General features: G+C 47.1%; 1 protein-coding gene across 9 annotated transcripts in view; it reads left to right on the top strand.

Annotated features, from left to right (window-relative positions):
* The window catches only part of Ptprm (protein tyrosine phosphatase, receptor type, M), a 704,621-nt gene that overhangs the window by 546,335 nt on the left and 134,015 nt on the right, over positions 1 to 24,271 (top strand). For 4 of the 9 annotated variants that reach the window (NM_001168632.1, XM_039083119.2, XM_063266821.1 and 1 more), the window contains 4 exons: positions 6,307 to 6,458; positions 10,268 to 10,342; positions 10,521 to 10,547; positions 15,042 to 15,229. In NM_001168632.1, the coding sequence (NP_001162103.1) occupies positions 6,307 to 6,458; positions 10,268 to 10,342; positions 10,521 to 10,547; positions 15,042 to 15,229 (442 nt within the window). Of the gene's footprint in view, positions 1 to 6,306; positions 6,459 to 10,267; positions 10,343 to 10,520; positions 10,548 to 11,449; positions 14,262 to 14,327; positions 14,429 to 15,041; positions 15,230 to 24,271 lie in introns of those variants that run through there. The other 5 variants (XM_063266820.1, XM_063266818.1, XM_039083125.2 and 2 more) reach the window with 3 other exon arrangements.

Raw genomic sequence — 24,271 nt, 5'->3', positions numbered from 1 at the left:
TACTCAGGGTGGTCTAGGATGGCTGGGAGTGGAGAGTCTGTGAGCTCCTCTCAGTTGATATAAATAGGCAGTCAGGGACCAGTGCACAGGCAGGTCCAGGTACTGGACCAGGACACCTAAGAACATTTAACATCTCCTGTAAGAAGAGCTTGCTAGCAACAAAGCTACCACTCTCAGGTGTCTGCCAAGGTTCACTTCCCCATCGCTCAAGGATAACTTGGTAGAATGGAGACTTTTAGGTTGGTGGAGTTCTCCTCGAGGCTTTGACTATTCACCCGCTCTGTAATCTGAGCGGTTTCTCAGGACGTTGCCCTCACTTTGTTGTTCCCATTGGGAAGCATGTTTGCCCTGTTCATCTTCTTTCAGGGTTATTTTCCTTTCCGTTTTTTTTTTTTTTTTTTTGCTACCTGCATATGGTAGCCTTAGCTGTAGATAGGTCAGACTCAGGCTTCCTGGTGCTCCCTGTGTTTCTTTGACATGAACGAAGTACTTCCCTTTCAGCTTTGGGGATTGCGGAGTCATTACTGCTCCAAATAAACTTTTGAAGCTCAGTGTCTCTTCCCAACCATGGCCCCATGGAGATTGCGCTCTCCAAGCCCCTGTCCACATTATAACCCCGGTTGTACACTCATCACAGTGTATCCCTTACCAATTAAATACCACTTACTTAAATTTGCTGATTTAGTTTCGCAGAGATTTTCCACACACATACTCTCACTGCTTTAAGTTTTGAGCTCCACATTTGCCCATAGTTATCGTGACTTAGGGGAGAGTGGTTCCCCCGTCCTCAGCCCTCCTTCCCAGAGATCTGAGCCAAATTGTATTCTGTCCTGCTTTGGTTGTTGTTTGTCTTCTGACTCCTGCCTGCTGCCAGGAAACTCTTAAGACTTTTCTCTCACTTCCTAAAAACCACCTATTTACAGATGTTGATAGGAAGCTTTCTGTCTTCTTTTAAATGCTAAGGACCTTTGAGATTCATAAAGCACAGGTTTGGAAATTGGCAATTACAATATTTCAGACAAGCCATTCTCTAAGCATTATGATGAAAAATAAATTTATCCATCTTTCAATAAGAATGTAAAGAAAATCATTTCCAGTTAACCCCCCATAAAAGGTGTAGTAGGTTCAGAAAATTTTTGGTGAGAGACAGACAGACAGACAGACAGACAACAGAGTAAGAGAATCCAAATTGCCCAGTCATAAGTGACCTTCAGTTTTGAGTCTAAACTTCCTCAACCATTTCTGAGTGTTGACCAGAGCTCTTGTGTCACATACAAGAACAAATGCAAGATGCTCACACTGGTCCATGTCCCCCACCCCTAGGGATGGCCTGCTACCCATGATAGCGGCTGATTCCATTCATAAACTTCTTGCATGCCACTGACGTCATGCAATGCATCCTGTGTCTTCTTTCTACTTGCTGACTTTTCAGCACAGCATCTACACTTCAGGTGACAGAATCTTCATGCCTGAAAGCCACCGCGTAACGTCCAAGGCAACCTTTGCTGTTTAGACTCAGAGAGTTCCAGGTCCTGGCTCAGTTCTACCACCTGAATGTGTAGCTTCCCTGAAATTCCATCGTCTCATCTGCAAAGTAAAAATTAAAAATTCGTCTTCCAGGGTTGCCAAGATCAAAGGAGATAAGATCTACAGGGCACCGGCATGCTCTGGCTGTGTGGGAAACATTAGGCCCGACTCCTTTCCGTTCTAACACAGCGCTAGTACTACTTGGGAAGGGCACCCGTAGCAACCGATGTGCTTCGTTCAGACCAAGCAGTTTCTATTTTAAGTTTTTAAGTCTTTGCTATGCTGGTGCTAGTTTTACATCAACTCAACACACGCTAGTTGACTGAAAGGAGGGAACCTCAACTGGGGACACGCCTCCATGAGGCAGGCTGCAGGCGAGCCCATAGAGCAATTTCCGAGTTAGTGATTGATGGGGTATGGATCAGCCCATTGTAGGGGATGCCATGCCTGGGCTGTGGTCCTGGGTTCTATAAGAGAGCAGGCTGAGCAAAGCCACGGAGAGCCAGCCAGTAAGCAGCATGGCCTCTGCATCATCTCCTGCCTCCAGGGTCCTGCTTTAAGTCCTTGTCCTGACCTCCTTCAAGGATGAACAGAGATATGGAACTGTAAGCCAAATAATCTGTCCTCCCAACTTGCTTTCTGGTGATAGTGTTTCGCTGAAGCGATAGAAACCAGAACTAAGACATTTGCCAGCATTTAAACCTATGTTGATATTAAATCTGGCTCTCTGGCTTCTGAAACTTGGAGTGACTGGGCTCCCCTCGGGCATCCACTGATAGAGCTGAGTCAGCTTCCCCCCTTTGTCTCTAGTCCTCACTACCCATATTTTATTTATTTTATTTTATTTATATTTTATTTTATTTTATTTGAGCTTCATATGGTCTGTAAGGATTTTTTATTGGATATTTTTATTTGCATTTCAAATGTTATCCCCTTTCCCAGTTTCCTATCCATAACCACCCCCCATCCCATCCCTCCTCCCACTTCTTCTATGAAGGTGTTCCCTCACCCAACCAATATTCATTCCTACCTCCCCACCCTGACATTCCCCTACACTGGGGCATCTACTCCCTTTGGTGCCCAACAAGGCCATCCTCTGCTACATATGCCGCTGGGGCCATGGGTCTGTCCATGTGTACTCTTGGGATGGTGGTTTAGTCCCTGGGAACTCTGGTTGGTCGGTATTGTTGTTCTTATGGGGTTGCAAACCCCTTCAGCTCCTCTAGTCCTTTCTCTAACTCCTCCAATGGGGACCCCATTCTCAGTTCAATGGCTGGCTGTGAGCATTCGCCTCTGTATTTGTCATGCTCTGGCAGAGCCTCTCGGGAGACCCTGCCTTCCTTCCCTTCCATGACCTGCCTGGTACATGATGTTTGTGTTGGGCATGGGAAACTCAAGACAAAGCACAGGATCAGTGAAGGGAGGGCCTGCTGAGGACACCACAAGCTCCTTGGTGTTCGAAGATGGTTCATGGGCACAGAGTACTTATCCAGCAGATGTTAACATTAAATCGTGACTTTCGGACTTGACCTCCATTCAATCAGAGAATATACTGATGACTCCTTAAAGGGGTTCACTTGTTCTTAAAGATTAGCAAGGAAATGTTTAGTGTGGTACTCTTGATATTTACTTCATACATATAAAGAACCAGAGAGGGAAATGGCATTTCCGGACAAGCCTAGCCTGTGTTACGGCTGGACGCCCCATGCCTGCCACTGTCTTCCACTCTGCCACCTCAGTGGAAGAGGCTCCCACGATCTCTCGTTTGCAGTCTTTTTAGAGGAGTTCAAACAAGCAAAAGTACAGGGAAGTCTGGGAAAGTTGGCTATGCCAGTCTTTGTGGGTTGAACTAAAGGGAGATGCTAAAGCATTTATCCACATAAATAAGCCCAACGTAAGTCAAAGAAATTCCCACCCAAAGTGAGCATTTTGTCTGAATTTTGGAGCTAAAGTTTCTCAGTCCTCCACTTTGGTGTCCCAGGGAAGACCTGTCCTAAGAATGTTCTCTAGGAACTGGTGCTGGGGGAGCAGTGATAAGGTAGTCTCTGCCCAGAGCACCTGATAAAAAGAGGCAGGCCTAATGCACAGCACTGGATGATTGACAGCAGGCAGGCCCAATGCACAGCACCTGGTGATTGACAGCAGGCAGGCCCAATGCACAGCACCTGGTGATTGACAGCAGTCAGGCCCAATGCACAGCACCTGGTGATTGACAGCAGGCAGGCCCAATGCACAGCACCTGGTGATTGACAGCAGGCAGGCCCAATGCACAGCACTGGATGATTGACAGCAGTCAGGCCCAATGCACAGCACCTGGTGATTGACAGCAGGCAGGCCCAATGCACAGCACCTGATGATTGACAGCAGGCAGGCCCAATGCACAGCACCTGATGATTGACAGCAGGCAGGCCTAATGCTGGCTCCCACACAGCACATCCAGCCAGGAAGAGGCTTAAGTCAATGTCTGCACATAGAAAGAGAGTACCAGTGCCCAGAAAGGTCACTCTTGCTGACCCCTCACCCTGCTCATCACTTCTCCCCTCCTGAGACGCCATATGTAATTTTCATTCGTCTGTCTCACATAAATGTCTTTTGTTCCACCAACTTTTAGTGATTAAAAGGGCAAGTCAATCTTGGAGCTGTTCTCCTTTCAAAGTATAGAATTAAAAGATGATTATAACTATAGGCAAGGCAGCATTTGGATTATGCATCACTTAGAAATGGTAATAAAGATTACCCATATGGTCTCCTGTTCCAGTACCCTCTGCTGCACTATCGATCACCTGACGTGGGTGTGGTTGTGGTGATGTGGTTCATTTCTGCCCTGTGCTAGGCCAATGAGCATCACAATGATTTGCTAGGAATAGCTGCTGTTTTCCATTTTAAACAGTGATGGGAGCTCAGGCGGCATTCGAATGCCTTTTCTTTTCTTTTCTTTCTTTTCAAAAGCATTTTGTATGTTTTTAAAAAATATATTGAAACAGAATTACATCACTTACCCCCTTCCTCCCACCAGTCGCTCCCCTGCCCCCCCAAGTTACTGGCCTCTTTTCCTTGATCATTATTATTATATATGTATTTGCAAATATATAAATGCAACCTTCCATGTTCACTTTCATTGTACACATGTGGTTTCAAGGCTGACAATGCTGAGCTTATGGTTCAAGGCTGACTATGCTGAGCTTATGGTTCAAGGATGGCCATGCTGAGCTTATGGTTCAAGGATGGCCATGCTGAGCTTATGGTTCAAGGATGGCCATGCTGAGCTTATGGTTCAAGGATGGCCATGCTGAGCTTATGGTTCAAGGATGGCCATGCTGAGCTTATGGTTCAAGGATGGCCATGCTGAGCTTATGGTTCAAGGATGGCCATGCTGAGCTTATGGTTCAAGGATGGCCATGCTGAGTTTATGGTTCAAGGATGGCCATGCTGAGCTTATGGTTCAAGGATGGCCATGCTGAGCTTATGGTTCAAGGATGGCCATGCTGAGCTTATGGTTCAAGGATGCCATGCTGAGCTTATGGTTCAAGGATGGCCATGCTGAGCTTATGGTTCAAGGCTGACTATGCTGAGCTTATGGTTCAAGGATGACCATGCTGAGCTTATGGTTCAAGGATGGCCATGCTGAGCTTATGGTTCAAGGATGGCCATGCTGAGCTTATGGTTCAAGGATGGCCATGCTGAGCTTATGGTTCAAGGCTGACTGGGCTGAGCTTATGGTTCAAGGATGGTCATGCTGAGCTTATGGTTCAAGGCTGACTGGGCTGAGCTTATGGTTCAAGGATGACTATGCTGCATTAGACCAGGGGCTCGTCCCTGAGAGAGGCTGATCCTCCTCCTAACAGTCATTGGTTGCCTATAGTTCTTTGAGTGGGAACCAGGATAATTACCTCTTCCGTGTTAGTATGTCATTGTTCTGGTCCTGTTGGTGGTCCATTTCTAGAGAGACTGTCCCACAGCAGGATGGGGTTGGCAATACGATGGTCTTCTGGTATCTTTTCACTCTGTCACTTTCCCTAAAGTATTTTGGATTCCTTCCTTGTCTGTCTTGGGTACATAATCTCTGGAGAGAAGATCCTCAGATACGTGTTTTATCTGCCTCTTTATGTCATTTTCCACTGTGGTTTTCGGATTTCCATACAGGCAGCTATCACTTTAAATGAGCGTCCTGTGCTTAGTGAGTAGGATACAGCAGTCTGGATTCCCACATTTCCTCCTGCTGAGGGGAGAGGGATGGGGACAAGTTATCCCTGCTGGAAGTAAGGTTGGCTATGGTCAACATCATTTCAAAATATAAGATTGCAGTGTAGTGGGGTGGGACCCTGTTACAGATTGGGGACCCGTAGTCCAATTTTGTCTGGCAAAAAATCTATTAGAATCTTCTCTCTGACACTGCATCTCAGACAGTTATTTAGTGAGAAGCTCGTGACTCGAGGAGCTTATCAGTCAACAGATGGTGACAGAGTCATCTACCATCATTGGTAATTAGGGGTAGGTTGTTGTACGACGAGCACTCTCTGGTTTTCTTCAACTTGCTGCTGCTGCTGCTGCTGCTGTTGTTGTGTTGTTGTTGCTGCTGCTGCTCATTTTCTTGTTGTTAGGAGAGGCCGTGGGTGTTTGCCCTTTCTGTATGCAGCCCGGCAGGCATCTCACATACGTAAGCCACATAAATCATTACAAGAATGAGCGAGGTCGCTCCTCAACACCAGTGAGTACCTGCACCATGACTCTGCCCTCCACCCACACACATGTCTACATAACTGAACTCTTTGTCCCTAGGAAACTGGCCAAGAAGAGGAAGGAGACGATGAGCAGCACCCGGCAGGAGATGACAGTGATGGTGAACTCGATGGACAAGAGCTACGCTGAGCAAGGCACCAACTGTGATGAAGCCTTCTCCTTCATGGACACGCACAACCTTAACGGGAGATGTAAGTGCCCACACCGCATGGCCTTTGCTTAAAGACCTGGTTCTGGTAGATCCGTGGGATTAAAACCCCAAATCCTCTTACAGCATTCTTACAGAGAACTGCTTTGTCCAGACTCTATGCCTACGTCTAGAGAGAGTGTTTTTCTAAAGGTGCTAGGACCTAAGAGGGGAGCCCAAGGATCCAGGGGAAATGTCTTTCAGTTTTCTGAAAGCAGCAACACAAAGGCTCCCCTCTAGCTGAGCACACACCTGCTTTCCCCTCACCCCTTTGGTTGCTTAGATCCCATTTGTAAGCAAGCCAGGTGTGGAATTGCACCCGGGAAGTCTGTTGTGAAACAGGTCATTAAATGGCACTAACAAGTTAATTGTTTGTTTGTTCAGCTGACAGGTTCTGCCTTTATTATAGGGCAATTACTGGCAATTAATAAATTAAAATGTGCTTCGGGGTGTCTCAAGCTTCACATCGGGTGGGCTTTGCCTACCTGTGCCCACCCGAGATCCCCTGTGCAGGCAGTGTTTCTAGAGATCAGCAATTCAGTTGTTTATCTGAGGTGCGAAAGGAAGATATTTCCCCATCCCCGATTATGTGGCCAGTGACCAGAGTCAGGTCCCTCAGCTGGGCCCAGTGTTGTAGCTCATGGCACAAACTCATCAAGTCCAAGGACAGGGTTTCTTTGTGGAAAACCCATCCATGCAGACCCCTGCCGGTCCCTCCTGTATGATCAGCATGGGTTCTAACAGCACAGATATGACCAAAGCAATGCCCAGAAAGGCTGGTAGGGCTTGCGACTGCAAGGAGCACAGAGAGGAGTCTAGGGCATCACTGGTAGCCATGGACAGTGTGTGCTGGTCACCTGACCAAGCCTTTCGGCCAGAGGATGCCGGGATGCCAGCCTCTCCTTCTTAGGGTTATGGTACACCCAGCTGTGCCTGCTCCAGAGCCTCATGTGCCTGCGATGATCACTTAGCTTTCACAGACCGCTTCTTTTGATTAGTGGCTGCCATTGCCCCGCCTTCTCTTTCCCTAACCATGTGAGCTCCCTGCACACCCAGCCTGCTAGACTTGCCCCACTGCTCTGACACAGTAGGAGGGCAGCATTCTTGGGTTCTCAGTGCCCCCATCCTCTACCCTCCCATGACGTTCAGGGTAGGGTGCGAAAACTGTCATCGTAATGAACTTTTTCACGCCTTTCTGCTTTTCTGTAGCTGACATTGCTCAGTTTTTCACTAAAAAAGATTAATTACATTTGAAAATATCCATACATAGTGACAGAGCTCCAAATCAAAGCATCCGGATTGCTTGAATCAGACGGTGGGGGGACTTCAAACACAAAGAGCTGGAGTTTGTGTAGCAGTGGCCGTTCTCGAAGCATCGGTGTATAAGGGACCACACAGGATGGAGGCACAGCTCAGGGGCAGAACACTTATCCAGCATATGTGAAACATATGCAAAACATATGAGAAACACCCAGAAGCCAGGAGGGTATGGAGAGGGAAGGAAGAGACTACTCAGACACCTCACTTTACAGGAGACACAAAAGGTTCCAAACTTTCACCTCGCTTTCAGATTCTCAGGAACACATTTTCTTGAAATGACCCATTCCCAACTCCACACGCACACACACACACACACACACACACACACACACACACACGCGCATGCACACAATGCAGATATACATACCTCCAAGTTCTTACTCAGGAACCAAAACTAATAGCTATAGGGTGTCTCAGGTTTGAACCCCAGGAGGAACATTACTGCTGCACAGGAGGTCTAACTGGGCAGTAACTGCAAGACCGCTGAGCAGGTTTGCCAATGCAGCCTCTCTGACTGACCCCCCCCCCTCAATAAACACAGCAGAAGAACTTGTTCCCTCCTGCTCTGCTAGCCATGAAATGTCTCTTACAGTTTTACTGACAGGGATCCCCAGTGGTAAGCATTTTCATAATACTCTATTCATTCCCTCTCAATTAAGCTACCAGGGGAACAATCCCAAGGAGAGTTTACAAGGATGCCTGAGCTACACACACACACACACACACACACACACACACGCAGGCACGCACACAAAAACACACGCACACACACACCATGCAGATATACATACCTGCAAGTTCTTACTCAGAAAGTTCTAGAAGCTGTGAGGTGAGTAACTTTTTAAAATGAGATAGTAATAAAAACAAGGCTGGAGAATTTAAAAGTGAGGCAAAGCTCATTTACATGAGGGGGTTGTAACCTGTCCACTGAAGCACATAGAAGTGACGCCTTCCACTTTACTCTACCATAAGTAGGGGAATGTGGAATATGGAAAGGGGGAATGGGCTTAGTCTGAATACTTAAAGACAAATGTTTAGCTCAAAGGTGGATTCCAGTGCTCAAATGTACTTTAACACAAAGGTAGAAATAAACATAGTTATTTCATATCTGCCTCGCACGCATTTATCAGACACATGAAGCCGCCTGTTCATAAGTGTACAGTTTCTTTCGTTCCTCTTTCTATCAATTATTATTTTCCTGGCAACTTACCAAAGTCATGCATAAATGGGACCCTTCTCTGTTTTAGGGCAATAACCAGGTAACTGACAGGGAGCCCTGGATTCTGGGCCTCCCCCTGGCAGGCCTATCTGTCCTTTGAAGATATGGCCATGAACACAGGCACTTCCCTTTACAACGGGGATTGCTTCTGACAACTAAAATACCTTAACCCGTCATCAAAATAAATGCACCCCAAGTAACCCAAGGGTCCCATAACACTGCCGTGGATAGGGTGACGTGGTGGGGATAGGGTGTGTGTACCTCTGCAGGAACTCAGCGTCAAATAAGTCACCTCAGTTCTTAGGAGAACCGCAGCCATGGGTGATGATGTTGAACTACTCTGAGCAGATATCAGTCCTTACGCGTTAGTGGAGTGAAAGGGTTCTGTGTTATTAACATTTTGCAATATAGAGGAGAGTGATCATCCTACAAAACTGGAGATACCTATTTTCAACCAGTTAATCAGAGGATTTGACATTCTGTCTTATAGCAGTAGAGACAAAGAGACGGTGTGGTTCTTCAGAGAAATAATCCAAAGAAATATATATATTTTATCTTTTAAAGACTAAAAGAGCAACATGGAAAAAATAGTTTCATTTTCAGTATATGAGCCAGATTTCAGCAACCCAAATTTTTTTTTAAGATTTATTTATTTATTATATATAAGTACACTGTAGCTGTCTTCTGATACACCAGAAGAGGGCATCAGATCTCATTACAGATGGTTGTGAGCCACCATGTGGTTGCTGGGATTTGAACTCACAACTCTGGAAGAGCAGTCGGTGCTCTTAACCACTGAGACATCTCTCTAGCCCAAATTTTCAAAATATGAAAAAACAGAATTTCTAGCAAAGCACCAAAACACTGCTATTCCCTTTGTTCGTCCGAAGCTTCGTATTGACTTGTTCCCACATTTGCAGTCATAAACATCAGCTCAGAGCAGAAGCACAATCACAAAGTCAAGGCAAAAAACCCAGAGTAAGGAGCCTCTTGGATTCCCCCATTCGATGTGGTGGTCCTTTGTAGGTGTTTTCCCATTATGGGATAAGAAGAGTCTTTGTCTGATCAAAAGGGTTCGTCCCCTAAAAAGGATGAGTGGCTACCCAGAAACTACTGAGAATGGTCATGCTTGTCACGTGGACTTCAGCGAATCCCAGAAGCTTCTCTGTATGAGCGATCTACCTTAACACGGACCGGCTGCCATGATTGCAGAATGCCGTAGATTCCAAACTCAACTTACCTGTGGCCTCTGACCTGCTTTTCTCTCTCCACAGCCGTGTCTTCACCGTCATCCTTTACAATGAAAACAAACACGCTGAGCACCTCAGTGCCGAATTCCTATTACCCAGGTAACGTGCTCCACCACTGCGCGCCCTCACCTTCTTCGGTGGTGCATGGGCATTCTGCTTGATGCAAAGCTGAGACTTTCGGTGGCTTTCCTGGGGAAGTGGGGGTTCGCTCGTCCATCACTGACTGTTCTTTCTCTCTTTATTCTCCCTGCGTTGCCCTGCTTACGATGTATGGCAGACCCATTTGTGCCAACTGCAATCTTAGGTGAGAATAATCCCCTTCCCCAAAGTTTATTTCAGGAGTGACTGAGAAAAATCATCTATCCCCCTAGAGGAGTCTGGAGCTTTTACTGTGCATGACGTCATGGTTAGCAGCGGGGGCATGGGGCGGAGTGGGGCTAGGGGCATGGGGCGGGCAGGTGATGAGGCTTCCTCTGAGGTCGCCACTGGTAGGAAGGGTTTGCTGCATGTGGGAGTAGGGTTATACCAGAGGGCTTCAGTGAGCAAGCCCAGCTCCAGGGCTCTCCCTTTCTGTGTTCAGAATTTAGTGTCAGCTCTGATCCCAGGGGGAGACAAATGACACGTCATCACTCAGCTGGGTACTCCCCGGAGCCGACTCCTGTCCAATGTGACAGTCATAAATGTGGAAATGGCTGCGTGTTATTTCTGCTTATCTCTCTAAGCACTAAAAAGGAAAAAAAAAAGCCAGTTTCGAAAACTAGCATTTTCCTAATGATGCCCCCCCACGCCACGCAGTGCAGTGATCACAGCAGGGTCTAGACCCCCTGCCCGTCCACCCAGGGCAGCCCCCAGCAGCGCTGTCTATCACACAGTGGAATTTTAACGGAACTGATGTTCTGAGCAGCGGAATGGCAGGAGGGCGCCTCAACATTGTGCACTCTGTGATATGTAAGATGTCACAAGAAATGATCTAAAATGTTAGCCCGACAGGGCAGAATGCATTTAAAGTATGAAATACTCCCAGCAGGGGGACTGACTACAGGGGGAAAAGATCCCGCCCCTACAGTGTAAGCGGGGTGAGGAGACATGGCATTACCCAGTTGTCATCAGCAGACAAAGCATGAGTTGCCGTGGCGTTTGAGACGCATATGTAACCCGAGCGTGTCCCGACTGTGTTCTCTTTCCACCACTAACCTTCCGGGAAAGGAGCACAACAAACGCGACTTTCAGGTATATACCGGTTCGCTGTGGCCAGAGCTTCATCCTCAGCCTCCACTTCTCCTTCCTGACTCTCCTCACTAGGCCTCAGTATCCCACCCGCACCGAGATTCCCCACTGTGCTTCTCAGTTCTCAAAGTTGTCCCGATTCCCAAAGGACAGGGTGACTCTGGTCTTCACACTGGAGTTTTGGAGGCTTGAGCAAATTGGTTGCCCAAGGGCAAGAAAACTGAGCTAAGGAAAATGGAACAGGATATTTGAAATGATTCACCTGAGGCCCTACGCAGCCCGCGGCCCGCAAGCAGGCTTTGGCACCTACTACAAAGCGGGTGCGTGGTTTTAAACCCTTCTCACGGGTGAGGGACACGGGCGCATTTCATGTACACTGACACTGCGATCTCCACGCAGAGGCACCTGGGAAGTTGCCGGGTGGGCGAAGATCGGCGCATGAGCCTGCATCACGTTCACATCCCAGGTCCCTCTTTAGCTCTCGTCCTGGAGGAACCGTGGGTAGGGAGGGCTGAGTCTCGCACGTCAGAGGGAAGAAAACATTCAGATTTCACAGCAGGGTAAAGATAAGCTTATTAAACAAATATCATTTCTCCAAAGCCACTGCCTTATTATTAGGAACATTAATGACATCTTTTGAAGTCGATTAGGCTCCCTTTTCTGAGAAGAGAGAATTCAAGTTTCAAAACTGGTGTGAAAAAAAAAAATAAGTCTAGCACATGCACAGATCACTGTTTTCTGGTAAAATCTGTGCAATGGAAAACAGTGGAATAAGTGGTGTGGGGTTGGGAAACCATGCTAGAACCCCAGGATCTGGTTATCCCTTGAAAACCACAGGAAGAAAAGCTGGGTGTCTAGCTTGGTCCTTTGGAGAGGAATAGGATTAGTTACAATTTACGTTGAGACAGGAAGGGTTATTCTGTTAGGAAACAGTTCAGCACAAATAATGTATTCACTACATTAATGTATCATTTTCACCTACAAAGACCCAATTCTCATGGAGAATTTAAGTCCACTTTACCTCATTTGCTTGAAAAAAAAAAAAAAAAAAACCAAATGAGTGAATGGATGGAAGGCTGGATGGAGGCAGACAGACAGTTGGTAGACAGTAAATGACTAAGCCTCCTCCATCTCAAAAAATACAGCATCCATTCTCAAGTTAGTATTTTCAGCTAATTCATTAATGAACATAGAATTAATTTTCAATTCTCAGAAAAATCACCGGAAATAATACATTCAGAAAACATCCGGATTTTTTTTCCAAGACATTATTTTTAGTTTAAGAAAATTGTTGATGGGTAACTTTTTAATACAGGAGAAGGATGACATGGGGTACTGTTCATCAGTAATAAATCATTTCGGCGGTCAGGGAAAACTGATTAATGGCTCATTTTAGTAGAGTCGGGAATTTCTAGCAGGAGAGGCGACCCAGTTTCCCAACAGACACGGCACATGAGGCCAAGGCATCGTCACGCAATGGAGAAACACGGGCAGTGTGGGCAGCAGTTGTGGCTAAAAGCACCGCCAGCCTCGTGCTATCTCTACTTGAAAAAGCCTGGGTCCTTTAGGTGGCCTTTTCTCCCAGCCAAAAATGAGAGTCGAATCAACCCGTATTCATGACACAAAGGATTAAAAAACAAAGAGAACAAGAGAGGCACAGAGGGGAAAGTAACTAACGTTCCATTGCTCTAAGTATTTATTCAGAGAAGAGCTTTCTCCCAGAGGAACTAAAAGCCCAGTGGACCGAGTACCTCAGCAGGGATCCCTCATCCCAGCTGACAAACTCTTGGCCTTGGCCAGCAGGCAGCTCTGATGTGCGAACTCCCAGGGGGTATTGGTGACTGTTTAAAAAAAACGGGGAAAGTAGACCTTGCTAAATATCAAAGCAAATCCAAAGGGAAAGCCAAAAGGAATCATGAAGTCAGCGTTCTCACCCTTCTTTATTTTGTTTCTTTTCCGTGTCTTTAGCCGCCTTGTAGTGACTGGGGTGCCATTTCCGCAACGGCAACATAGCTCCACCCCCCGTGTACCACCTTCCATACCATGCATCCCCGGGGCTTTGCAATGCATTCGGAGCAGGGTTGCAGGACAGGCGCTGGGTTCCTTAGGACCAAGCATTTACGTAGCCGATGACAACAGCAGCAGAAGTCATCTCAGGACAAGTGTAGCTATAACCCCTGTTGAATGCACAATTTCCCAAGCATCTCCATCCTCTCTGATATCTTTTCATTACTTCCGTGGAAAGTCGATTTGCCGTCTCCTTTTCAGTGACTCCTAGCACTGTGGTTTCGTAGAAGCCCCCCTCGTCCTCGAGACCACGAGAGGGACCCAGCATTGTAAGGAGCTAACCCATAGAAGATCAAGTTCCGAATCGAGTAGCCTCGACTGGACATGTCTGTTTCAGACATGCTTAGTAGATAACATTGCCTCAACCCGTTAATCTACTTTACCAGTCAGGACCCATTAAAATAGAGCCTCTTCTGGCAACTTTGACCAAATTTCTGACATTAATTCTCTAGTTCAACTTGATTGGCTTTGCTCAAGAAATTTAAAAGACAAACGTGTTGCATACAAATAGCCTTTAGTTATTTCTCTGTTTATGGGGGATGAAAAGCAATTTTATACCAACATTCACCTCCTTTTTGCCATTGGGTGCTCAAATGAGAGAATTCCGCCCTAACGCCATGGCAGAGTTGAGGCTGTGCCCTCTGACCGCCTCTCTCTCTCTCTCTGGAGAATTTAAGTGGAAGGCTAGAACACAAAGTAAAATTGCCTGTAGTTATCCACACAGACTGTTGCTTACGTCCTGTCTCCTTTTTCTCCTCCTCTTCTCTCCTGATATGTATCCGCTTTAAAGTGCCAATCAATGGTAAGTTCCCCAACCGGCCCCTTGGAGACGCTTCGGAGGGAGTGTGGGAGTGTGTGTCTTCCTCACAGACCTGACAGAGCCAGTGTGCCGCCCTGTGCTGGCCTGCATGCTTGCTGTCCTAGGCCATCCTGTGTGTGACGCGTTGGCCCGCAGTCTTTCGTTCAGTTTTCCGATCCCAGAGCATGCAAAGTGACTCATCGAAGCACTGCTCCCAAACCAGGCTCCCTCTCGGGTTTTTCCTCCCTCCTTAGATCTCCTGAACCAAGTGCCCATCCCACCGCTAGCTTCCTATGCCAAACCCATTTTGTGCACTTTTCTTTTGCTCACAGAACATTTGTAGAGTCCGTTTATCTCATCACACAAACGAGTTAGGTGACATTCGGAAGTATGTACAAGCCTGGTTTTGCACCAGGTCTTGATAAAGTTTCAGACCGAAACTTTCACCAATTTCGCCACTGAAATGCGGGAAGGAGCGTTTGTCAATGAGCTTTGCAGAAGCAATTATCTCGTTTGGACTGCTTTGTAAGAGCAAAGGTCCTGCCTCATTGCTAGCAATATCGCCAATCCCACTTACAAACGTGTAACTTTTGTTTTCTGGCTAAATCGTCCTACAGTAGAGGGACGTCAGCAGCCAGCTTGTTAGCACCGTGTGGTCCTGACCCTCTGGTTCACCCCCCTTTTCTCCTTTGTCTTCCTTTCTAGATGAGACCCACACCATGGCCAGCGACACCAGCAGCCTAGCACAGCCCCATACTTACAAGAAGCGGGAAGCCGCGGACGTGCCTTATCAGACGGGACAGCTTCACCCAGCTATCCGTGTGGCAGATCTCCTCCAACACATCACTCAGATGAAGTGTGCTGAGGGCTATGGCTTCAAGGAGGAGTATGAGGTGAGCCTGGGCCAGCAGCTGACTGTCACTGCATGGATCCTAGAGATGCCAGGCAGAGGGCCAGATGGGATGAGGAGACTTAGACCAAGTTCATGTGTGTTCGGTGGGAAATGAAAACCATTTCACAATTCACTTCCTTGGGTAGAAACACGCATTGGCTGCAGGCTCTCTTCCTCTTCCTCCTCCTCCTCCTCAACTATTTTCCTGCCACTAAGTAGGAAGTTAAGTCCAAGTTCTGTGGCTGTCTCAGGAAGAAAAGTGTCCACTTAAAGCCACTGCAGATCTACTAGTAAAGTCACATTGTAAAGGGCAGACAGGAGTAAAAGGACTGGCTGTGGCATGGCTGGCTGTAATTTCTCCTGGAGTTTCAGTATCTGAGAGTGTGCACTGCTGATAGGGATGTTCCGGGGGGGACCATGGTATCCTCCTACCTTATATAAATCAGAGTGTCCCTCCTTCTCAGCCTTACTCATCAAGCAGGTTTTGCTAGAAACTCATTCTAGAATCAGAGGAAACTTTCTGACTTCACAACATTCAGTGCAAAATAGCACACCATCCACCAAGAGTGTGTGCAGGTTTGTGTGTGGGGAAGGGGGGATAGGATTACATTGATTTGTGTGTGTGTTAGTAACACAAAAAAGCAATACAAAACAATACAATGTGATGTAATATAACATAAGCGTGTGGTCACTGGGAAGAGCATGATTTCTCAGATAGAAGCGGAACTGCGCAGAGTTGACTTCTGAGCCTTGGGATATGTTTCCATCATTCCCTTATCTATAGAGTCAGCTCGCATTTTAGAAACTTCCCATCAGGCTCTAGTGTGTTGCTTTGTTATTAGTTTAGTCCCTCTTTGTTATGCAGTCATCTTATCCCGCACTTACACCGGCAAAGTGCTCAGAGGGGCTCCTCCTGTCTGGGTTTAAGAAGGATAGAAATCTACGTTACAGAGTCTCGGATCAGCGCCTTGGCGCCTTGGCCACAGTCTTCATAAACTGGCATCCAAGTCCCAGGCTCCTTGGTTAACATGGTGAAGCATTTTACAGTTCAAGTGGTGTACACCGCACTAGCCACACGAGAGTAGCAGGAGGGGATCCAGCAGACTTTACGAAACTTGGTGCCAATTTTGGAGGAGACAATACATGTTGACTAATGACTTTGTGCTTTTCCCTTTTTTATTTAAGAAATGTTTTATACAATATATTCTGATCACGCTCTCCCCCTCCCCCAATTCCTCCCAGATCCTCCCCACCCCTTCACCCACCCAACTCTGTGCCCCCCTCTTTCCCTCTCTCTCTTTAAAACACAAGTAAAACTCAAAACAAGAAACACACATACACAAAATAACCCACCAAAACAAACAAACAAAAAAAAAACGAAATATACAAGCAAAAGACCAATAAGATTAAACCATCCAAACAAAGCAATATGAGGCAAAAACACCATTGGGTTTGTTATGCGTTAGCCAACTATTACTGGGCGTGGGGCCACCCCTTATGTGCGCTTAACGCAACCAGTGAGACTCCATTGGAGAAAAGGTTTTGCTTTGCAAACAGGTTTCAGTTACAGAGGTCTTGGTTAGAAGTGGGAGCCCAGGTCCATGTTCCCCTTGTGGTCCTGGGAACCTGTCTGGTTTGAACCTATGCAGGCCCCATGCATGCTGCCGCAGTCTCTGTGGGTTCCTGTATGTCCTGACGACATTTCCTTGATGTCACTCATCCCTCTGGACTTAACGCTATTTCTGCATAACATAAGGGAGACAGCCCGTCTAGAACTTCGTGTTCCAAAGTTTCTCCCTGCACGCTGTCCAGCTGTGGGTCTCCATGTTGGTTCCCATCTGCTGCAGGGGGGAGCTCCTCTGATGATGGCTGAGTGAGGCACTCATGAATGAGTATAGCGGAATGTCAGCAGGAGTCACTTCATGGCTCTGTCCCTGTAGCAAAAGAATTTGGTTTTCTTCTAGGCCCACGGTCCATCCAATCTCGGGTTCTTGGCCACCCTAACAGTGCCGGGGTATGTGCCTTAAATTCAATGGGAGAGTGGTTGTCTGTTCCCACAATCTTGGAACTAGAATTAGAGCAGAACAACCATCAAACAATGTTCTATGTCTCACTGTGGGCCACTTTACTGTGGGCCCCAGCTTGGTCTTAGGCTGAACTCTCTCTCCAGCTTGATTATGAAAGATCTACCACAAAGGACACCAACAGTGGCTGAACCACAGCCGCTGGCCCAGCGCAGACACAGACATGCTATGCCCGGCCACGCACGTACCACCTGCTACGGCAGCAGTGATCTGAGATCAGAAGAATACAAAGCCATGGGGACCAATCCCAACTATGTCCCCGGAGTCACATTTACCCCAGAAGACGTTTCCGTAGTTCTGTATTTCAGCGGCCCTGAAGTTCTCAGACTCCCCCTTAGCAGCTCAGTGTATAATTCAGTGAAACTGACAGCCTTTCGCATGTCGCCTCACGCACTTTTAAAGGGTAGCTTAGGAATTAATAGGATTAAGAAGAGTAAGACTTCCAAAAGCATTAATATCTTATGAAAGACAAAATTAGGTTATTGAGAAAACATAAGACTAATGAATGGAGATGCTGTCTTGGCTCTATCCAATATTCTGCATGCAGATACTGCTTGCATGTTTATTAAAGATGTTAATGTCGGAGAGATTAGTTATAGGCTCAAATAACAATTTATAAAATAGCTGAGTCCAGTTTTTCATGGACTGTTTAAACATACCCACCTCGTGACTACTGTAACACACTACGGGCGACGCATATCCGAATGCCTGCAAAGTTTACTTCCCATCCAAGCCTCCTGAGGGCTGTGTATCTGCAGGTTCAAACTAGGGTACATTGCACTCATCTTAAACATTCACCGATCGACAGCTCGTTAAGATTTGTTACATGTTAAAATGACATGTTGTCTGTGAATGAATTTCAAAACAAAAAATATCTTCCTCTTTCATTCAACCCATTCAGCGATCAGGGAAATGATCTTAAAGCAATAATCTTGAAACTCAAAAATCAATAATCAAATTTAAAAGAAAAAAGGAGGGAGAAAAGAAAATGTGAAATAGCGTGTGGGAGGGGAGCCACTGAGCAAACATGTAAAACTGGAAATTTTTATTTGGAATAATTCCACTGGGCTGGAGAGATGGCTTGGCTGTTGAAGGCAAGGCTCACAACCAAAAATATGTAAATAATCTCGTCACTCAGTCACTCACCCCTTGCCATCATTAATATGAACCCGTGCTGGGATTAATGTGACAATTCAGACGGATGCTGGCGTCCCCCTGTGATCTGTAATTACAAGGGATCGGTCTGAAGCAATGGCGTTGGGTAGGCAAACCTATGTAAAAGTGCATATCTCACACGAGACCTGAAGTCTGGCCACCCCTGGCTTTGTGTCTAACAAGTATTCTTGTTCTGATTTTCCTAACCCCACACAGTCTTTATCCTAGGGTAGATAAAGAAAATCTTTAAATGGTTGCTTTCTAAATGCAGTTAGTGCGCTGGCCAGTTTTATGTCTTTGACGCAAGCTAGAGTCATTACAGAAGAGGGAACCTCAAATCAGAAAATGCCTCTAGGAGATTCGGCTATAGGTAAGATGATAGGCCATTTTCACAATTAGTGATAGATGGGGGAAGGCCCAGCCCATTGTTGGTGGGGCCACCCCTGGGATAGCCATCCTGGGTTCTATGATAAAGCAGGCTGAGCAAGCCATGGGAAGCAAGCCAGTGAGCAGCAACCCTCCATGGCCTCTGCATCAGGTCCTGCCTGCAGGTTCCTGTCCTGCTCGAGTTTCTGTCCTGACTCCTTTCAATGATGAACAGCGCTGTGTAAGCATAATCCAAATAAGCTCTTTCCTCCCCAAGTTCAGTCACAGCGTTTGTCACAGCAGTAGAGACCCTGACTGAGACAGCTAGATTTAGAGCTGTGACATACCTCGAATGGTGTTTTCCTACAAATCTTGAGCAAGTCGCCTCGCCTATATGACCCTCAGTTTCTCCATCCATAAAATGAAGTGGGTGCAATGTCAGCCCTGTGAGGTTATGTGAAGACTAAAGTCATGTAACATATCATAAGGACTAAGATTGTTATCTGGCATACAGCAATCCTTCATGTGTTTGTGAGTAAACACTCAGGGTGTTAGTGAGCTTAAGACAAAATGCTCTACTAACAAGTTTATTGTGAGTTACCCACTGCCACGGACACACAAGGGAGCGCTCCAGTGCCCACCCCCGTAAGATCACAGTGTGTTGAAGGAACTAGGTCAGGACGGCTATGCATCCGCTAAGAACCTGCATGATCCGGATACATGTTGAGGACTTGGGGACACCTGAACCAAACTGGGGCAGAGTGACTCTTCTTTAAAGCAGGAGTGGAACTACCCACAAGAAGTTGAAAGAGGACACATTCCATAAACACGAGAGAGTATCAGTGCTCTGGGAAAGCCCCAGGCCTGAGTCACCACAGATGTTAAAGACGTGAGGGCCACGATCACTAAGGGGTGTAAGGTGCCATGCGCGAGAAGTATTGATGTGGTGGTGGTCTATGATCTGGGAGAAGTAGAGACAGCCCCAGGAAGTGGGCGTGACCCTCCTTGTGTGGATGGAGAGCTATCTCATAGAAGCACCTTGTTTTCTTAAAAGTTATTTCTCGGAGACACGCGAAGGAAAATGAGAAAATGGAAAACTGTTCTGGACTGTTTAGCCTCCAAACCCCCTGGAGCTAAGAAGGCCGTCCGCACCAAGCTGTGTCCAGGGAAAAGGATGGAGACAACTACTCAGCTGCCGCCCCAACCCCGTGCATACGGCCATTTGCTCCTCCTGCCTTTCTCCAGTCAACAAGGAAAACCCAGCCATACACTTTGTTCAAGACCCCTGGGGTAGTGGCTCCCCCCGCTAATCTGCTCCCTGTGTTTTCCAAGTCAGCAATGTCTGAGAATTGCCCTAGACTCGGAAAGGCTTCATTAGCAAGCAAGTAGACACACAGAGATGTGGCCACACAAGAAGGAAACGTGCTGGGGAAAGGCGACAGAGCCTTTCTCGGTGCAGGTTCTGTATTTGATTTTGTTCTAACAAGGTAAGTCCTATGGCATAGCCCACTAGGGAGACATCATAATTTGATTCAAAAGAAACTCCGAGACGAATCACAATGAAGAAACATGCTCACTTGAACGGAAGATGGCATATTGTCAGCAGCCAGTGGCCGAGTCCTGGGGTGAATGGACTGTGAGAAGGGCAGGTCTGTTTATGTTGCCAGGAGAAATGACCAGGTTTCTTCTGCGGAAGAGCAAAGGCCAATCTGGACAGACCCCACAGAGGACAAATCTGGAAGATTCCCAGAAATGGGGAAAGGCCACAACTGCACTCCAGGGAGTGGGGGGAGGTGTTGTGGGGCTCAGCCACCCAGCCCTAAAGCCTGGATGGCCCTTTGTTGCCTGAAACTGCAAGGAAGATGCGCTTGGTCACCCACCCTCCTCCTTGACCCAGCACTGAGAGCAGGAAGGTGTTCTGTATTGGGGACAAAGCAGCCATGGCCCTGTGTAGTCAGTGTGTGGCATGCCCTCACTCTGTGCTTCCCCAAGGACTTTGTTCACCGAAGTTCCGAACCACTTCACAGTACCTTTGAAGAGCCAAGCAGGACAACGGCGACCTTCAGTAGGCAAGCAGCAAGCATACTGTCCTCAAAGAAGGCACATTGCTCAACCTGTACAACTGAGATAAAGAAATAGCCCTTCCAGATGGGCCACCCTGGGACACACAGCCAATAGTTCATTTCTCCCTGAGGCAAGGGAGTTCATTTTTCTGTAGCGAGAGCCCAAACGCACAAGAAACAGAAGTAATTCTCTGCACCCTATTCTTCAAAACAACGTGTTAATACATCCCACTGTATTTAGAAAAACACCAGACTCTCCTGCTCATGCTCCTCATGTGTGTCTCCAGGGTGTAGACGCTGGTGGTTCATTCTGTGACTGAACGTGGTGATTGTTCCTTCAGTCAGTTTAAAGCAGAGGAGTGGAAGACAGTCTGTCAAAACTCCGCGGCAAATGGGTATTCCTAAGGAACTGGGAGTTTCTTCAAATGCGCCATCCCCTAGGTGTTCCACTTTAAATATTTGAGCTGTCTCTCTCTTCCCCCTTTTATCTTTCCCCTGTTTTCAAGTCAAATGGTTGGATCTGTTAAGGGGAAGTACAATATTTTACATACTAGCCTTGCAGCCTAAGGAAGAATTGTCACTGAAATCTCTTCCCCACCCTGTAACGCACCTGCTTTTTCTTTCCTTGCGTCCCTGCTTAGAAAAGCCAATTGTCCACCACTTGAAAACCACTGCTCTCTGCAGAGATGGAGCCCTAATTTCTTGTCCTCCACATGTCCCTAGCTGAAGAGCATGAACCCTGGATCCTTAGAAGAGCAAGCATCAGACAGCTGTCCCAGGCCCCTTGGGGTAACACAGCCGCTCCTTGGTTGGTTTTTGCAGAGGCAGAGGCAGATAGAAGACAGAGCATTGTGTATAACTGAGTGGCTGGGAGCCCTTCATATGACTGTGCACCACCCAGAGCCAGGGTGGGAGCGCTTCTCCTCCCCTCCCCTCCTCTCCCCTCCCCTCCAGCCCACACCCTCCTCACAGGTGTCTTTCACTTCCCATTTCATGTTCTCCAGCACCAGCTGAGTTCATCAATTGCCACAATCAGCGCAGGTTATTTTCTGTCCCACAGGACACTAAACACACAAAACAAAATCACAGAAAGCTCGAGTGGGGAGTGGGGAAGGGGGAGGTTCTCTGGCAGGCCCCGTAGGTACTCTAGGAGCAGCAACAGCTGTGCCTCCCGTGGAAGAAGCAGCCGAGCGGTTTTGACGTGTTCCTTTCTTTAATGACTGTGTTGACGGTGAGCCAGGTCCGTAAGGAAATGATAAAAATTTCTCTCTGAATTTTTGAGATTGCCTCAAGCTCTTTGGGCAAGTTAGTTAGTTGTGTGGGCGTTTCTAGCTACTTTCTCACTGAATTGAAAAAATGTCTACTTTTTTTCATGTTATGTGTCTGTGTTGAGTGTTGGGGGGACAGGGTACCCGTGGGGAGGCCAGGAGAGGCCAGTTGGAGTTCTGTTCTACCATCCTTTATCTCATCCCTTTGAGACAGGGTCTCTCACTAAACCTGAACACAGGCTGGCAGCCAGCAGGGCCCAGTGATCCTTTCTCCGCCCCCACACTCTGCCTTTTATATGCAGCCCACGGACTTGAACTCAGATCCTCATGACTTGCTCAGCAAGCGCTCAATCTTACCTGCTGAGCCATGCCTCACCCAGCCCACGTTTTTAAGTAGTGCAATGGAGAGAACCAGCTTTCCTGTGTCCCTGATCTGGTTTTTCCTAAGGGGCTGTATGCAAGTGTGCTTGTGTGTGTGTGAGAGAGTATTGTGTGAGTGTGTATGTGTGAGCATGTGTGTATGTATGTGTGTAAGTATGTGTGAGTTTGTCTGTGTGAGTGTGAGTGTGTGTATGTGTGTGAGTATTGTGTGAGTGTGTGTGAGTATGTGTGAGTATGTGTGAGTGTGTATGTATATGTGTGTGAGTGTGAGTGTAAGAGTGTGTATGTGTATGAGTATATGTATGAGTGTGTGTGTGACTGTGTATCTGTGTCTAAGTGTGTCTCTGTGAGTGTGTGTATATGATTGTGTGTTTGTATGTGTGTGTGAGTGTCTGTGTGTCTGTATGTGTGTGTGAGTGTGTGAGTGTGTGTGTGTGTGTATGAGTATGTTGTATGCATGTGAGTGTGTATCTGTGTGTATGTCTCTGTGAGTGTGTGTGATTGTGTGTGTGTCTGTGTGTAAGTGTGTGTCTATGTGTGTGTGTGTGTGTGTGTGTTACAGTCTGTTGTACCTTGTCTTGAGTTCAGGGTCTCTGATTTCAGCTGGCTTTAACTCACTTCCTTTGGCCCTGGCCTCCACTGACATCATGCAGCAGCTTCCACTAGAGGGAATTGGGTTGGACACTTATTTCCCATGGCTCTATCCTTACTCTGACATAGACCATAGCATCTGACATTTTCTAATTTCTTTGAAGCACTTCTAGGCAACTGTCTGTCTGGTTTCCATTTGGAAGCTGGTTCTTAGAATTCCCTTTATCTTACCTGAGAGAAGTTAGGCAATTTTCCTACTTGTTAACATGCTTTTACTGTCAGATGTTATTAGCCATGAGCATTTTTCACAGAGGCCGTGGACCAGAAGGTGCAGGCTGACAGCGTGCCCGGGTCCCAGCGTCTGTTAGACCTCATGTCTTTCTTGTGCCCGGCATGCTTTGGATTAGCTCCATGGTGCCACTGCCCAGTCGCAGGTCACGACTGACCTGCCCCACACTCTCTCCATGTCACAGGTCACAAGTCCTACCTGCTTCCCCACCTCGCCCCCACCATTCTTCACTCTGTCTCCTCCTCCTGACCCCACAGCCTATCCCTCATCACTTAAGCAAGTGATCGACACTTGTCTTCTCCTCTGCAGAATTCTCTCTTGCCCTGTGGCCAGTTTTTCATTGTAAGATATGAGTGTTCAAAAACCTGTCCACCCTTTCAAAATCCCCAGGAGGCGGTGTAGCATCCCTGAGCCCTCCAGACAGGCACCCAGCTCCTGCCTCGGGCTTTGGTTTCAACCTCAGCCACTTCCCACCAGTTTTCTTTGCTCAGCTCCAAGACTCCTCTCACTCCAGCTCTGGGCTGCACCCGTGTGTGGCTTCTGCAGAGAGTGACTTCCAGCTCCTTTGCCCGACAGATCTCTTCACATCTAGCCCAGTGGGCCCCATCCAAGCCATCCTTCTCTCCCCTTCAGAGGCAACATTTGCTCCACAGTACAAGCTCCATTCCTTATTAATAGTAAACAGGGTAACTGCTAACACCATACACTTCGTGTTATTTCATTTATCCCACAGCTACATGACTAGTATGAAGTGCTTCTACATGACTGACTCCTATGTTTTTAAACACGTGCACGTTATGATCAATTATAGACATGGGCGTAACTGTCAATCAGTCCAAATGCAGA

This window comes from Rattus norvegicus, chromosome 9, assembly GCF_036323735.1.
Source record: "Rattus norvegicus strain BN/NHsdMcwi chromosome 9, GRCr8, whole genome shotgun sequence".
NCBI lineage: Eukaryota > Metazoa > Chordata > Mammalia > Rodentia > Muridae > Rattus > Rattus norvegicus.
Note: the sequence above shows the minus strand (reverse complement) of the source record. Positions and strands in the feature narration are given on the sequence as shown.